The sequence below is a fragment of the Chrysochloris asiatica genome, unplaced genomic scaffold (genome assembly GCF_000296735.1).
Source record: "Chrysochloris asiatica unplaced genomic scaffold, ChrAsi1.0 scaffold00116, whole genome shotgun sequence".
Taxonomy (NCBI): domain Eukaryota; kingdom Metazoa; phylum Chordata; class Mammalia; order Afrosoricida; family Chrysochloridae; genus Chrysochloris; species Chrysochloris asiatica.
Genome location: NW_006408634.1, coordinates 6,604,232 through 6,619,115, shown reverse-complemented (window position 1 = coordinate 6,619,115; position 14,884 = coordinate 6,604,232). Strand labels below are relative to the sequence as shown.

General features: G+C 55.5%; 3 protein-coding genes across 3 annotated transcripts in view; 2 read left to right on the top strand and 1 right to left on the bottom strand.

Moving 5' to 3' along the window:
- Positions 1-222: 222 nt before the first annotated feature.
- Positions 223-6,681, bottom strand: SPHK2 (sphingosine kinase 2). Its single transcript, XM_006868393.1, has 6 exons — positions 6,643-6,681; positions 3,329-3,623; positions 2,341-2,490; positions 2,093-2,187; positions 1,885-2,000; positions 223-1,324 (listed from the first exon to the last, which is right to left on the bottom strand). The coding sequence occupies exons 1-6, from the start codon at positions 6,679-6,681 to the stop codon at positions 223-225; spliced, it is 1,797 nt and encodes a 598-aa protein (XP_006868455.1).
- Positions 6,682-8,089: 1,408 nt separating this feature from the next.
- LOC102830241 (ribosomal protein L18-like) lies at positions 8,090-11,267 on the top strand. The gene is made up of 7 exons (XM_006868165.1): positions 8,090-8,125; positions 9,083-9,169; positions 9,508-9,615; positions 10,036-10,134; positions 10,582-10,705; positions 10,834-10,903; positions 11,151-11,267. Exons 1-7 carry the CDS (start codon positions 8,123-8,125, stop codon positions 11,224-11,226), a joined length of 567 nt encoding a protein of 188 aa, XP_006868227.1. The 5' UTR covers positions 8,090-8,122; the 3' UTR covers positions 11,227-11,267.
- Positions 11,268-12,960: 1,693 nt separating this feature from the next.
- The window catches only part of FAM83E (family with sequence similarity 83, member E), an 18,153-nt gene continuing 16,229 nt past the window's right edge, over positions 12,961-14,884 (top strand). Inside the window, exon 1 of the mRNA XM_006868164.1 lies at positions 12,961-13,443. Within this exon, the coding sequence (XP_006868226.1) occupies positions 12,961-13,443 (483 nt within the window). The remainder of the gene's footprint in view (positions 13,444-14,884) is intronic.

Here is a 14,884-nt window from a genome sequence, read left to right as displayed (position 1 = left end):
GTCCCCTCAGGGCGTAACCATTTGTCAGTCATGCCCACCCCTGGAATTCAGGCCACCCTTCAGCTCCATTTCGTCCTCAGGGGCAAATGCAATCTAGCGATGGGACCAGGGCCCGGGCCTTCCACTCTAACTCTTAACAGGTAGACCATGCCCCCAGCTCAGAACCCCAGCACATTGGAATGTAGGCCCCGCCCTCAGCGGGCCCCAGGCTCCCTGGGAAGCTCAGGGAACGCCTCCTGGGAGGCCAGGTGGTCCCGTGAGCAGGGTCGCCAGTCCGGGGTGCATCTGCGCCTGCATCGGCCCATATTCCACCAGCTCACCGTCTACGGTTAGCAGGCCGCGGGGCGTCAGGGGCTCGAGGCGGAAGGCATGGGCCGCGGCATAGCCCAGTTGTGGACAGCCGAGGCCAAAGTGGCTACCACGCTCCATGGCCAGGAAAAGGCGTAACAGGGTGGCCCGTGAAATGCCACCACGCACCCAGCATAGGTGAACCAGGCCGTCATCAAAGCGAGCGTGTGGGGCTGCCACCATGTCAGCACCCAGGTGACTAGGCGAGATGGCCAAAAGGAGCACAAAATCGTCTTCCATGGTCACCCAACCAGAGGGCAGAGGCATGCCTAAAGGCGGCAGTAGGTGATCAGGTGGGCCGCAGCTTGAGGCAGCTGCCTGAGTGTCATGGTGGGGAGGTGGGGCCTCAGTGGGCACCGGAATTTCCTCTGGGGCCCCTTTGGTAATGGGTGATGGGACAGCTCCTCTGGGGGAAGAAGGGGGTGAGGGCAGCAGTGGGTCTGGGGACAGTGGAGCATCCCCAGCCCCACCCCAGTCCCTGGTTAAATCAGGGCCACCACCATTGAGGGACAAAGTAGGCAGGGGGTCAGGTGAGCCAGGGGATGTCAAGCCAGACTGGGGAAGAGGCAGGGGCAGGTCAGAAACAGAGCGGTGCAGGGGTGAGTGGGACATGGGCAGCGATGGCTCAGGGGCCAAGGTCAGCTCCGACTTGGCCCGGGGCAGGCCATGTGCAGGTGTGGGCCTGGGTGAGGTGGGTTCCCCAGTGGCAGGCAGATAGGAGAGACGTCCTCGGTAGGTGTGCAGCGTGGCGAGGCCCAGTACCGTGCCCAGAGTGAAGCGGGCACTGCCAAAGGCCCGGAAGCGTTCACTTTGGATGTCTACATCAGACACAAAGCCCCAGGCCACGGACAGAAAGGAGAAACAACGGGAGCCTGAGGCCAACGTCACGGAGAGCAGGTCCAGTGGACGGCCACCACCCCGGCAGAGCAGCAGTGAACAGTTGAGCAGAAGGTCGAGGCCCAGGGCTGGCGCAAACCTTCACAGCCACAAACAAGGTGGGTGACACCCAAGGGAGAAGGAGAGAGCAAATGGGGGCGGGTAAGAGACATACTGTTCAGGCCTGGGGTAAAAGACAAGCTGGGCGGGAAAACCTGTTACTTGGGGGGTGGAGGGGCAGCCCCCTCCAGATGAACCTGTCCTGTTGTTCTATTCACCCAGTGCCTACTGTGCCAGGCACAGTTCAAGGACACAGACAGGAGACAACATCTGGGACTGGAAGGCTCTATCTGGACTGAGGGCGGTGATGTAGAGGCTGGTCTTGACTGGTGTCATCAAATGGGTTCTGAGCCCTTGGGACCCCATGTGACAAGATTAGAACCACCCTTTAAGGTTTTGCTAGGTTGTGACCTCTTGGAGCAGATCTCCAGGGCTGCTGGATGAGTTTGAACTGACAAGACTTTGGGCAAGCAGCTGAGTACTTAACCATTGCACTATCAGGCAGATGTACCAGATCCTTATTCCCTGGACATAGCCCTCCCTCCCTAGCTCCTTAGCTTCAGAAGGCAGCAGGAGCCGCAGCACGGAGACCTGACCTACCCCCCATGCTGGTTCACTGCTCCGGCCAGTGCGTTGCCTGAGCCGCATGGGAGGATGCCCACAGGTGTCTTCACAGCTTCCTCCCAGTCAGGGCGATCCAGGAGCCCATTCAGCACCTGCAGGGTGGGAGACCAGCCTCCTGGATCCTGGTCCTGGTCTCTGGGATCTCCAGGGGCGCAGGGCGCAAGGCGGGGTGCTCCTGTCCTACCTCATAGAGCAGCCCGTCTCCGGAGAGCGTGACGATGCCGTCCCACTCGCTTAGGCTCAGCCCCTGGACCAGCTCCCTGGCATGGTTCGGCCGCTCTGAAGTGGGAAGCCAGTGGGTTCCAGCCCTTAACCACCCTATTCCAAGACCCAGGAGACCCATCTCCCATTATTCCCCCAGGACTGATTCGAGCACTTTTACTTTCTCTCTGTGGACCCAGCAGACCTGGCCTTGCTCCGTCCCCCACTCACCTGTCTGTATGAGGTTGAAGGACAGCCCTGCTTCTGAGATCATGGGCAGCACGTGGTTCTTACACCACTGCCAGGCTAAGCCGCGCCCCCCAAAGGGATTGACCAATAGGAGTAAGCGGGGTGACCTGGGCAGCAGTTCAGGGCTGATTTCTGCAGAGAAAAGAGGGGGTGGTGGTATCGAGTCTTCTGGGAATTGTTTTCCTTCCAGTCTGAGCGCACCTGGCCAGGCTCAGGTATACAGGGCCTCCCACCTTCCCTCCCTCTCTCAGGTGCTGAAACAAAGGTTTGGTAATCCCAGAGCCCTTGAGCTCCTGGCATTGGAAGAGGTGCAGTTTCTACTGTGCTCATCTGAAGACCAGGATGCCAGGAGCAGCTTACTGCCCTGAGGCCCTGTAGGGCCTGACGGCTTCCAGACAGTCAGCAGGACCCAGAAAGGCCCACGAGCTGGAGACCACGGACTATCCTTCCTGCACCAACTAAGGATCCCAGAGGGGACCTAGGCCAGGAAGCCTTCTCTGACCCTCCCAGGTGGGAGCCAGGGCCACCCCGGCATGGCTCTTTAATAACTGTCACCCTGGGTGGAAGACTTTATCAGTCTTCTGCCTCAACCAGTCTGATGGCCTCTAACTCATTTGGGTTCAAGACCCTGGAAGAAGGGAGAGAGCAGGGGTCTGGCAGGGGCAGCAGACAATCACTTCCCTCTGCCTGCCAGCTGCTACCAAGTCGATTCCAGTGTGTGCAGAGTAGAACCGCACTCCAGAAGGAGGTTGTCAAGGCAAGGTCCTTTTGGAAGGAGATTGCCACCCTGTCTTCTGAGTCACCTCTGGGTGGGTTTAAACCACCAACCTTCCAGCTCTGAGTGAGCACTTAACCATTTGCACCACCCAGGAGGGACACTCTTTTGCTCTTTCTGGAAGCCACCTCTGTCTGCATCACCCATTCAGCCAGGGACCTCATGCACATACATAAAGGGAGTCCAGCATCTCACCCCCATCCCCAGGCAGTGGCAGTCCACGAAGCAGGCACGTGAGGGTGGTGGCCCAGCGTAGGGCCTCGGTGCGGTTCTCCTCATAGGCAGTTGCCCCATCGGCCCGGAAGGTACGTGTGGCTCTGTGCCGGGCTCCACGCCGGCCCCGGGGGTAGGTGTAAATGCAGAAGTAGGCAGCGGGGTCTGAGGGACTGCGGCTGCGCAGGGTACAGCAGCCCGAGACATCAGCCAGGGGGACCAGACCACCCCGGGGCCGGGCTTCAGGTTTTGGACGCAGTCGTTGGACATGCAGAGCCTGCGATGTCAGGGTGAGGGCAAAGCGGGGGCCGCGGGCCGGGTAGGATCCAAACTCTCCATGCAGGAGTGGGGTGCTAGCTGACGGGAGTGGCGCTGGAGGGGCCATGGCTTTGGCCCTGTCCAAGGTACTCCAGATCAGCTCCAGCCTCTGTGGGGAGGGAGGAAGACAGAGGTTAGAGTCTAGGACCCCTAGGATGTGGAATGGGAGGGAGGGAGGGAGTGGCAGGGCCTGTGGATAAGAGAATATGGCCACCAGCAGGTGTGATTGGACCAAGAGAGAAACAGACCCAAACAGGAAAGCATTCCTTCACTTGGTTAGGATGCCTCCATCTGACACTTGGGATACAAACTGTGGGGAACAAAACCACATAAAATTCCTGCTCCTCTGGAGTTTACATTCTTAAGGGATGGCAGAGAAACCAGATGCAGAAATACAACCTACAGTGATCATGTTAGAAGATGATGAAATTTTTGGGGGCGGAAATAAGGCAGAGGAGCAGGTTCAGGATAGAGGAGATACAAGCAGAAAAAGCCATGCCAGGAGAGAAACACACACTTCTATCCCCCCTTCCCCCAGAGGGGAGAATAACAAGGGAGAGGGACTCAGATCCAGGAAAGAGCATAGGTCTGTGAGGCAGAGGAACACCTAGAAGGAGATGTTCAGCCACCACAGGATGAAAGCCAGATTGCTGGGAGGAGTGAAGCATTTAGGAACTCCAGGAGACTAAGAGTCAGAAGCCCTTGGGACAAAATTAGGAGGGAAAAGGCAGAGAAGGGGGTGGGGGGGGCGGTAAGGAACAAAGGGAGATTGAGAAAGGGCTGGCTCAGGGGCCAGAAAGATAGTTTACATGCAGGCAGCTTCAAGGGGCCCAGAGCTGGCCCCAACACTGACCTGGTGTCTGGCGGTCTGTTTTCCAGGGAGGAGGTAGGAGCCGAGATTGTGGTCCCCTCCCTGGAGGCCCGCCCGCCCGGCAATCCCTGCACTCTGCCCAGCTTCTGATCCCACCTCCTTTGTCTTGCTCACCTTTGTCCCCCACTGCCCCACCCAGCCACCCTCATGGCCTAAAGCACATTCCCAGGGCCTAGAGGTTGTGGCCCCAGGCACACCCCCATCTAAAGCACACTCAGGGGTATCTGCCTCTGCCCACCCTCACCCACTTCTCAGGCACAGATGCCAGATCTAATCCTGGACCTGAGTCTTTGTCCCTTGAGTACACAGACTGTCCTGGTCCCCCAATTTCCCCTGCTACCCCAGAAGTGAGCCTGGGCTTCCATCTCTAGGTCCCTGACTCTCGTGTCCGGTTCCTGGGATTCCATCCCCACCCCATTTACAGAACCCTAGTTCCCTCAGTCCCGTCTTGGGATTCCATCTCCACTCCCCACCCCAGTCCCAGGCCGGCGGTCTTTGTTCCTCTGGGTCCTTCAGTACTCCCCGACACTCGGGCCCCAGGCTTGACCCCCCCGCACCCTCCTCACATGCCAGGTCCTCCTCCAGGCGGCCCTTTGAGTCAACACCAACCACCCCATCAGACCTAGGGGTGGGGGGGGGAGGGTGTGCTCGGCTCAGCCAATCGCTGAATAGCCGGCTTGAGTAAAACCAATGAGTGAACGCGGGGGCGGAGCCAACCAACTCGGGAGCTTGACGCAGGGGCTGGCCGAGGGATAGACAACCGGAGAATAGGCGAGGGGGGGGTATCCCCTCTCGCGAGACAGGCCGTCATCTTAAGTGAGGGTAAACACGCAGTAGGGGAGGCGTCAAAGCCTCAAACCCACTCCCAACGCCGCCATCTTTGTCAAGGGCTCGTGAGCCCAGTCCCATCTCTAGAGTTCTACTAAAAAGAAGAGACATGAAGGAAAGAGGCTTTACGCCTGACAACATGGGAACGCAACAACAAAACCATAGAGACATGCAAAGGAGTAATAAAACCCAGGGATCCAGCGAAGCAGAAACTTTGAGAAGCAAAAGAAACAGACGCAGACATATGACAAGAGACTTAGAGAAAGCAGAAACGCAAACAGAGACGAGCGCCAGTGAGTCACAGGAAACCCAGAAAATGACTGACACCCCTGGAATGAAAACCAGGGAGGAGAGGCTCATTAATTCACAAATTGCACTGGCCTCAAACCAGAGTGGCATGAGATAAGCATCTGCCCAGTGAATGACCCAGTGGCTTGCCTTTCTATACAGATACAGAACAGGGATGCGGTGAGAGACTTTCAAGGGGGTGGGGAAGGGCTTGCAGGGAGAATGTTGGAGGCCCAAAGGCTGAGAGAGGCCGAGACCTGGAAAGACAGAAAGCAAAGATGTTGACAGAGCCACACACAAAGGCCTAGTAAGAATGAAAGGGAAGCAAAGGAAGGTGATGGCGGGAGATGCAGAATTAGCACTGCAGAGAGATGAAGAGACAAGTGGAGGAAGAAGTTCATTTCTTGCCTAGTAATGCACTTTCCAGTCAAGCTAGCGTAGCAACAACCATCCGTTGCTGTTGTATCAATTCCTGGTGAGTACAGGCATGTCAGGAGAGCTGCGCTCCATAGGGTTTTCGATGGTGGTGCTGCTTCAGAAGTAGACTGACAAGCACCTCTGCCTCTGGGTGGATGTGAACCGCTAACTTTTCAGTTCGTTGTTGCACCAGTTAACCATTTGTGCCACCCTGAGGCTCCTCCACAGTTACAACAGTAAGTGATATGTGCCAAGGAAGGCCTCAAAGAGTGAGGGGCAGAAATGCAGTGAAATGAAGGGGTAGACACAGCCTCAGAACTTGGGGCCCTGGGAGAGAGCAAGGCAGAGACACCTATCAAATAAGCTGAGACTCAGATATGGAGACTAAGTCAGAGAGAAGAAGGCCCAGACAGGAGGATAGGAAAAGGAGATAGTGATGAGAGACTCCTCTGGGCCTCAACTTGTGAAAGGGGCGAAAGTGAAATCATCTACCTGGAGAGAAGGTTTGCCATAGAAGGACCTTGGATGATGTGGCCCCGAGTATTGCAGTCTTGGCTTTCAGATGTGCCCTTACCTGGTCCAACTGTTCCTCTGCTTCAAGAGGTCCATTCATTTGCTGGCTCTCTGTTCCGCTAGGACATCAGATTGACCCAGGCCCTGATCTGCGGCCACTGCGATTGGGGACACAGCAGGGAGAGGAAGGAGTCAGGCCCCAAGATGATTCGGGGCTGGTCTTTGCCTCTGCAGATGAGAGGTGCAATGAATAGGCCCATCGAGGGCAGACAGGTACTTCCGGGCGTGCTTGAACCTCGGGGCAGAGCCTGCCTAAAGAAAGAGGAAAAGAGGGGCAGGTTAACCTCATGACTGGTCCAGCCAGTCCGTCTATAGTCACACACACTAAACATTTATTTCTTTTGAGCATTTATTTCACACGCAGCATTATCCTAAGCACTTTTATTAGCCCATAATCCTGGAAACCATCTGATGTGGTAATGCAGGAGGCCTATTAGCATCTGTTTTGCAGATTAGGAAAGTAAAGCCTAGAGTAGTTAAGTGACTAGCCGAAGTCACAATTAAAAAGCAGCAGAGCCAGGATATGAGTTTGGGTATGGGAGCAAGGCACTATCTCATATCTTTCTAGGCCTTTTCTTTGCTGGGCGTCCACCTTCCAGTTCCCCAACTCTGCCACCAGTGGATGCCCACCCCCGCCCCAATCTTTCTCCACTTTTCTAGGTCTTCCCCCGCTTTCTGGATCTTTTTTTAAATCGGTTTCCCATCTTTCCCTTCCCCATTTCCAACCTCCCCCACTCATTCACCAACCCAACCGGGACTTCAGTGGGCCTCCTCTGCCCACCATGTATCTCCCTCGCATCAATTCCCTCTGGGCCAGGTGAATCTCTCCGGCTGGGAGAAGCAGCCGCCAGAGGAGGAAGGCTGGGGATATTCAGGGAAGGACGATCTGGGAGTGGGGAGTAAAACCGTAAAGGTGGGAATACAGGTTGCTCTAGACGAGACTGCAGCAAAATCATTTCGAGTTAGACCTCAAGTAGGACCTCCTGACCTGCAGTCGCGCTTTAGGTGCAGCGCGAGATAAGGCAGAGGAGAGACAGCTCAGGAAAACGACCGAAGCTTAGGGTCAGAGGTTTTTCCAAGCCGGAACTAGCTCCACTTCCTCACCGCCAATTCTCAGCCGGCTGAGTCCTCCGGGAACCACTGAGAGGCCGCCGGCGTCAGGCCAGAGCGTCATCGCGCAACGCATCCTACTAGCTCCGCGCGACATCTCTCCGGCACCCCGATCCTTTTCTTCGGTAGGAGTATAGAGAACAAGGCCTTGTGAGGGCCAGAGAGGCCTCTGACGTGCTGGCCCTTCCTTCCGTGACGTAGCAATTCCGTCTCTTTGGTTATTCCTCCGGGACACACACAAAGAGGCCGGGTTGTGTTAGAGCGCCGCGTCGCGCTCGTGTGACGTCCTACGCGCTGCTCGCTGGACGCTTTCCCCGCCCACGCCGGCTCCGTTCGTTCTTTCCGGACCAGGCTGAGGAGGAGGCGCCATCATGGTGAGCGCTTCTGGCGGCCTTCGGGGCTTGGTCATCCATCGCCATCTGTTATGATCTCGAGTTGGGGGCCTGCCAGAATGGGGCAGGGGTGTCAAGGGTGACCAAAAGAGGCGACTCCCGACACGGGAGGGCTACTTTGAGGGTCTGGGGGCCCGGAATCGGTCAGGATAACGTCCGCTCTGGTCTCTCCCGCACCCTCGATATTAACACATTAAATAGATGACCAAACTGAGGTACGGAGAAATTAAGTAATATAGTCGGGCTCACATTCCACGAAGTGGTGGATCCAGAATTCGGGCCCAGGCGCTGGCTGCCATTCCCCTTGCCTGTCACTATAGAGTTGTGTTTTCTGGGGAGTCAAGAGCCGAGTGCCCGGACTCACAAGAACAGACGGGCTCCCATTGGATTCTAGGCTTTGCTTTCTAGTTCTGTGCCTCAGTTTCCTCATCTATCCATTGGGAACACAGTTCTGTTTCACGAATCTGTGAGTTTTGGAAGAAACAACACAGGAAGAGTGCATCTGTGAAAAGCAAGTCGTGTGAGGACCGAATTATTGACTTGCCCCTTGAAAACTCAGAAAAATAGGCAGTGTAGTGAGAATTGTAAGCTCTTTTCTGTTAGCTTGTAATGGGATAATATCACTACATAGGGTTGTTACTGTACAAAAATATTTTTAATGAAGTTAACTTACAGAGGATTCTTATTTAGAGTAAGCCTTAGGTTTAAGTGTTTTCTTGTTTTGGGGTGCCAGTGTTCCGAGAATTGACAATTTTCTGTGTGCTGAGGATTTTTTAAGTGGTCATTTGAGCCCAGGGGGTTTAAAGTGACTTGCCCAGAGGTCTGCTGGGAGTGGAGCTGGGATTTGAGCAATTGCCTTCAGAGACCTGGGCCCCAGCAGGTCTCTGGGGTGAGAGATCTACCAGATCCAGAGTCTATGGTCTGTCTCCATCCACACAGGGAGTTGACATCCGCCACAACAAGGACCGAAAGGTTCGTCGCAAGGAGCCCAAGAGCCAGGACATCTACCTGCGACTGTTGGTCAAGGTGAGGCTCGCCCAACCTAGAGCAGTGACTCCCATCGCACCCATTCTGCTGTGGGGACTGGGGTCTATGGGGTAAACTCAAACCTCTAATTATGTCCCTGTGCCCATAAATTCAAGAAGGCTTCAGTATTGTATTCAGCTGGGGATGGGTAAGGAAGTTCTGAGTCCTTGACAAGGAAGGACATGGACCCATTCTGCCCCTCACACTGGGCTGTGGGGAAAGTGTGTGGAGCTGTGCAGGGTACCCTACGAACCCTTTTGATCTGAGTCACTGTAATCTGCCCTTTCGTTGGAAAGTTGGGGGTACTGTTCATGTTCTCATGCCTCACTCTTCTCCAGCTGTACAGGTTTCTGGCAAGACGGACCAATTCCACTTTCAACCAAGTTGTGCTGAAGAGGCTGTTCATGAGTCGCACCAACCGGCCACCCCTGTCCCTTTCTCGGATGGTGAGGACTACAGAGAGGGCTTAAGGGTGGGTGGCCTGGGCAAGGGCAACTTTCCTGCACCCACTGGTGGATGCAAAGCTCTACCCTGTGGTTCTAGCAGAGTAGCCTCGACCAACAGCTTGGCCTTGTTTTAAACTTTAAAGGAAAAGTTGAAAGAAAAGACAGACATCCCCCATGACCATTTTCAAGTCCCCTCTTCTGTATGTCTTTGAAAAGCTCTCCTGTGGGTATTCAGTTTGGTGAACAGTTTGTGTTCAAGGTCTCATCTGCAGATCTCTCCACACCAGACCTGGGCTGAGTCCTGGCCTGTTCACAGGGTGGAATGGTTTAGCTTTGCTAGTGAGCATAACAGTCCTGGGCTTGGGGCGGGATTGGATTTAAACACCAGAAAGGACTGCTTCTCATCACCCTTTCCCCCAGATCCGGAAGATGAAGCTTCCTGGCCGGGAGAACAAGACAGCTGTGGTCGTGGGGACCATCACAGATGATGTGCGGGTTCAGGAGGTGCCCAAGCTGAAGGTGAGGGGTGGGGGCTCCAGGATACTGGGGTGCAGACCAAGTGTCCACTTCCTGGCTCTGCTGTGTGGCAGCTGCCGATCTGTCCAGATAGTGTGTGAGGTTGAGCATCCGGTGGTCAGTGGCCCTGGGCAAGCCCTTTGTGGGCCCAGGCTCCTGGCTCCTCTGATGTGGCTGGCAGTGCAGCTCTCAAGCCAGATTAGATTTGCTCTACCATCTGTCACCTCGGGACAAAGCCCTTCATCTCTGTACTCCATGTCGTTGCATGTAATAATGGGTTGGCCATTAATGTGACTTGAGGTGAATCTAGGTGTAAACAATCACTGCCCACTAACGAAGCCCCTGGGAACTGGGTTTGTTACCTGCCAGCCATGGTGGTGGGTAGTCAGTCAGTCCCAGCAGCCCCTGGGGCACCACACAATAATCGCTGACCCGTTTTGTTTTTGTCAGGTGTGTGCACTGCGCGTGAGCAGCCGTGCCCGGAGCCGCATCCTCAAGGCTGGGGGCAAGATCCTCACCTTTGACCAGTTGGCCCTGGACTCCCCTAAGGGCTGTGGGACTGTCCTGCTGTCTGGTGGGTGACACTTATAGGCGGCGGGTGGGGAAAGACATGAGAGGGAGGAGTCTGGCAGCATCCCAGCCTGTAGGAGATCCTGCCCCCAGCCCCCTGCCCCCGCCTTACCCACCTCTCCCCCACCGCAGGTCCACGCAAGGGCCGTGAGGTGTACAGGCATTTTGGCAAGGCACCCGGAACCCCGCACAGCCACACCAAGTGAGTACCAGGCGCCAGCCTCCCATGGACTCAACCTCTCCCACTTCCTCCCCACTCATAGTGAGGTGCTGAGCTCCTGGGAAGTGGGATCTTCTGGGCCTACATCTTGGGGCGCAGAGCCTGCACTTCTAGGCCACTAAGGCTCCCCATCAGCCACCCTGCTACCTCCACTGGGGTCATTCTCACTCTGCTCAAAGTCCGGTGTCCACCTCTAAACTGGCTCCCTCGCCTTCTTTTCTCCCCACAGACCCTACGTTCGCTCCAAGGGCCCGAAGTTCGAGCGTGCCAGGGGCCGGCGGGCTAGCCGAGGCTACAAAAATTAACCTCAGATTTTGCCCTGTTATTAAAAACATTTTAGATGCCAACAGACATCTGTGTGTTATTGGGGGGTAGGGGGAGTGCAATCTTCAGGTGAAAATGTGATTGAGGTGTGGGGTGGGGTGGGGTGGGGAGCGATTAGTGGATTCCTGTTCCCCCTCTCTATCCAGAGGCGCCCCCTGGTGGCCACTCAGCACAATCTGTGTCCAGACCCCTCCTGGCCCGCTCCACAGTCAACAGCACCGCCCTTTGGGAGCCGGGTGCACCCATCCTTGCATTCTCTGGTTGGCCACACCCACCCTTAGGGACCTGAGCTCCCCCTCCCCTGTGCTTAGGGCTGTGGGCAGGGTGTGGACCAGGAAGTGCTGGCAGGCCTGTGGTGGGGGGAGGGATGCGTGGGAACAGGTGTAGCTCCCCTGGGTCCAGGAAGTCAGTCCTCTAGTCCAGGAACCATGTGAGTGTGTGCTTCAGGGATTGGGACCCTCAGACCCTGAGTTTTCACGCACCCTTGCTGTTGGTCCTCCTGGTGTGTACACAAGGGGCTGGGTTCGCCGGATCCTAAGCTGAAGTGCAATGAATGAGGCAGCAGGCCAGAAGGGCCGAAGCGATCCAGACAGGTCAGTTGGTGGTGGCCGTCCACAGGAAAGGCAAGAGTGCTGGGGTGGGGGGATTAAGCTCTGAAGGGCAAAAGGTGTGGGTACAGGCTGGGTGAGTGGGTGGGGCACCGGAGGGAGGGCAGCCTGGCTCAATTTCACCTTTTCTTCGCAGGGCTTGTAGCACAGGCCTGAAGGAAGGCACTTTTCCAGGCTGCTGGGATTGGAAGGAGTGGCTCACAGTGGCCCTCAATCCAGGGCTTTGGTCAGAGATCACTGGGGGTCCAGGACAGCATATAGTCAACTGGCAGGAGATACTGGGGTTCAGGCAGAAATTCATGCTAGGTGGGGGTCAGCTTAGCCAGGGAGACAGCCAGGGCCATCTGGTCCAATAAAGGGTGGCTGGTTGGTCTTCCTGCTGCCGGTCAGTCAAGGACAGATTCCATAATGATGAGAATGGCCCTTTAACACCTCACCTGGGGCAGCCGGAGAATGTGTGAGCCTCCAGGGGAGCAGGAGCCCTGATCAACAGGGAGAGACTGACTAAGAGCAATCAGTGCTCTAGGTCTGAGAGAAGGTGCCAACCAGATAGCTAGCTGGCTGTGGCCGCTGATTGAAAAAACTGGTCAGCCAACTAGACCCAAGGAGACAAGACACCAAAATTGTCACTTACAAGCAATTGGTGTCAGTCCAAGAGGTAGTGGGAGAAGGCCAGTGATACGTGCTGGGGATGGTCAGGGGGCTAGGTACAGACATAGTTACTGCCTGGAGAATTGTCATGGCCATGCTTTAAACTGAGAATCCAATGACCAGCCAGCCAGAGTGTGCTCTGTGTCAGGCAAAGAGGCCAACTGATGGATGACACAGTTGGACACAGGGCCAAGCGGTCAGTCTGACCAACAGAGCCTGTCGTGGGGTCACCCAGACCTCAGGAACAGCAGGTGGTGGGAGGTGCAGTCTGCCACAGTGTAGCTGAGTCCAGCAGGCAGTTGATTTGTACAGTCTGAGACGTCAGGTGGTCAGTGTAGTAAGTGGGCAGGATAGTAACCGGGGAGCCATTTGGGCTTGGTCCGAGCCTCCCAAGGTCCTGCCTAATGGTCCGTCACCCAAAGACAACCAAACCCTCAGGGACCTGAGCAGACCACAATGGCAGCTTCCCAGCTGGCTGCACTGGAAGGCGTGGAGTCAGGGGCGGAGGGGCTGCCGTTGACTGAGGCCAGCTCTAGCTTCCTGTATGATGAAGGCCAGCGGCTGGCACTGGAGGCTCTGCTGAGTGAAGGCCAGGAGGCATTTGAGGCTTGTGTGCACCGCGAGGGACTGCGGCCTTTCCTGAGCACAGACGAGGCCCGGAGCCTGGCAGCCTCAGCCCAGGACTGGACAGCGGCCACACCAGAGCCCGGTGGGATGGCTGAGGGAGCTGCTGTCACCACCAACGGGACTTCTGCAAATGACAGCCTGACCTATTGGCCAGGCCAGACAGAGGAGCCCGCACCTATACTGAGACTGGGCTGGCCAGAGGACTCTACCTGGCGGGGTATCACCCGGGCCCAACTGTACACTCAGCCGCCGAGCGAGGGCCACCCGTCTCTCAAGGAGCTTGTGCGCCGTGAACTGCAGGCCGCCTGTAAGGTGGGTCTGTTCCCCATACCAAGCTCCCAGGATCCAGGCATCCATGGTCTCTGGACCTGGGGCATTCCCACCTTCACCCTCTCGGGAGCCTTCACATCTACCTTCTAGGTCCCAAGAGCCCACACCCCAGGACCTGGAGATCTACACCTCCCAGCCCCCTGGACTCAGGATTTGACATCTGCACCCCGTTAGATCTGAGTTTCTTATTCTTGTTCCAAGATCCTGGGGTTCTTAGGTGTCTGTGTCTCATACCTAACAGTGCTACCCTGGTCTTTAACCTATTCCACCAGGTCACCTTTCCCCCAGGGAAGGCTCAGGTGCCTCCCTGCCTCCCCCCAGACTTCAACATCAACAGTTAGTGTTAGACACCTCTGGCACCAAGAGCTTCAAGTGTGTTGGCTACTAATGTCTGTAAGCCTTAGAGACCCTGGGCAAGGCAAATGGTGAACATGTTTGGCTTCCAAGGCTGGCAGTTCTAGTTTACCCAGCGGTCCTTCAGAAGAAAGGTCTAGTGATCCATAGATCCCTGAAGCCAGCTCTCCAGTACCAGGGGACTTTCTTAGTTCTCTAATAGTGCTGTAACAGAAATACCACAAGTGTCTGATTATAACAACCAGAAATGGATCCTCATAGTTTAGGAGGTTAGAAGTGTGGATAACAGGCTCTAGGGAAAAGTTTTTTGTCTTTGTTGGCTCTGGGGAAAGATCATTGTTTCCTTTCAGAATTCCCAAGATCTCCATGCTTCTTGGCATCAATCTCCCCCTGGAGCTTCACAGTGTTGGGACCCCCAGGGCCAAAGAATGCCCTCCATTCCTGCTGCTGCTTTCTTGGTGGTAGCATATCCCTCTAAGCTCAGCTCACTTCTCTCCTTTATATCTCAAGAGATTGAGTCAAAATACAACCTAATCCTGTAGATTGCTTTGGGCTTCATGAATGTCACAGAAGTTAGGGTTTGCAACACTTAGGCTAACTCTCAGATTGCAGCTGATCCCAGATCACATCAGATCAGGTCTCCACTTGAGATCTTTAGTCTTAACTGCTAAACCACTCAGAGGAATCTTGTGTGGCACTGTAGAATAAGCATTGGACTGTTAACAGTTAGGTTGGTGGTTCAAATCCAACAGTCTCTTCTCAGAAATCCCTGCTTGCGGGCTGCTGTACAAGGCCCGTGAAATCATTTGGTCTGGCCCTACCAAGGCAATGGTAGTTCCAACCATCACATTTGTTGTTACTAAGTGCGGTCAAGTCGGTTCCAACTCACAGTGACCCTGTATGGGGTTTCTGAGAAGAGGCTGGTGAGCTGGAAGTAACAACCTTGCGGTTGAAACCGACCTTGCAGTCCAGTGCACTAACCTGCAACATTGTTGTTGTGCCATCGAGTCGATTCCGACCCATAGCCACCCTGTACAGGGTTTCCAAGGAGCAGCTGGTGAGCTTGAAC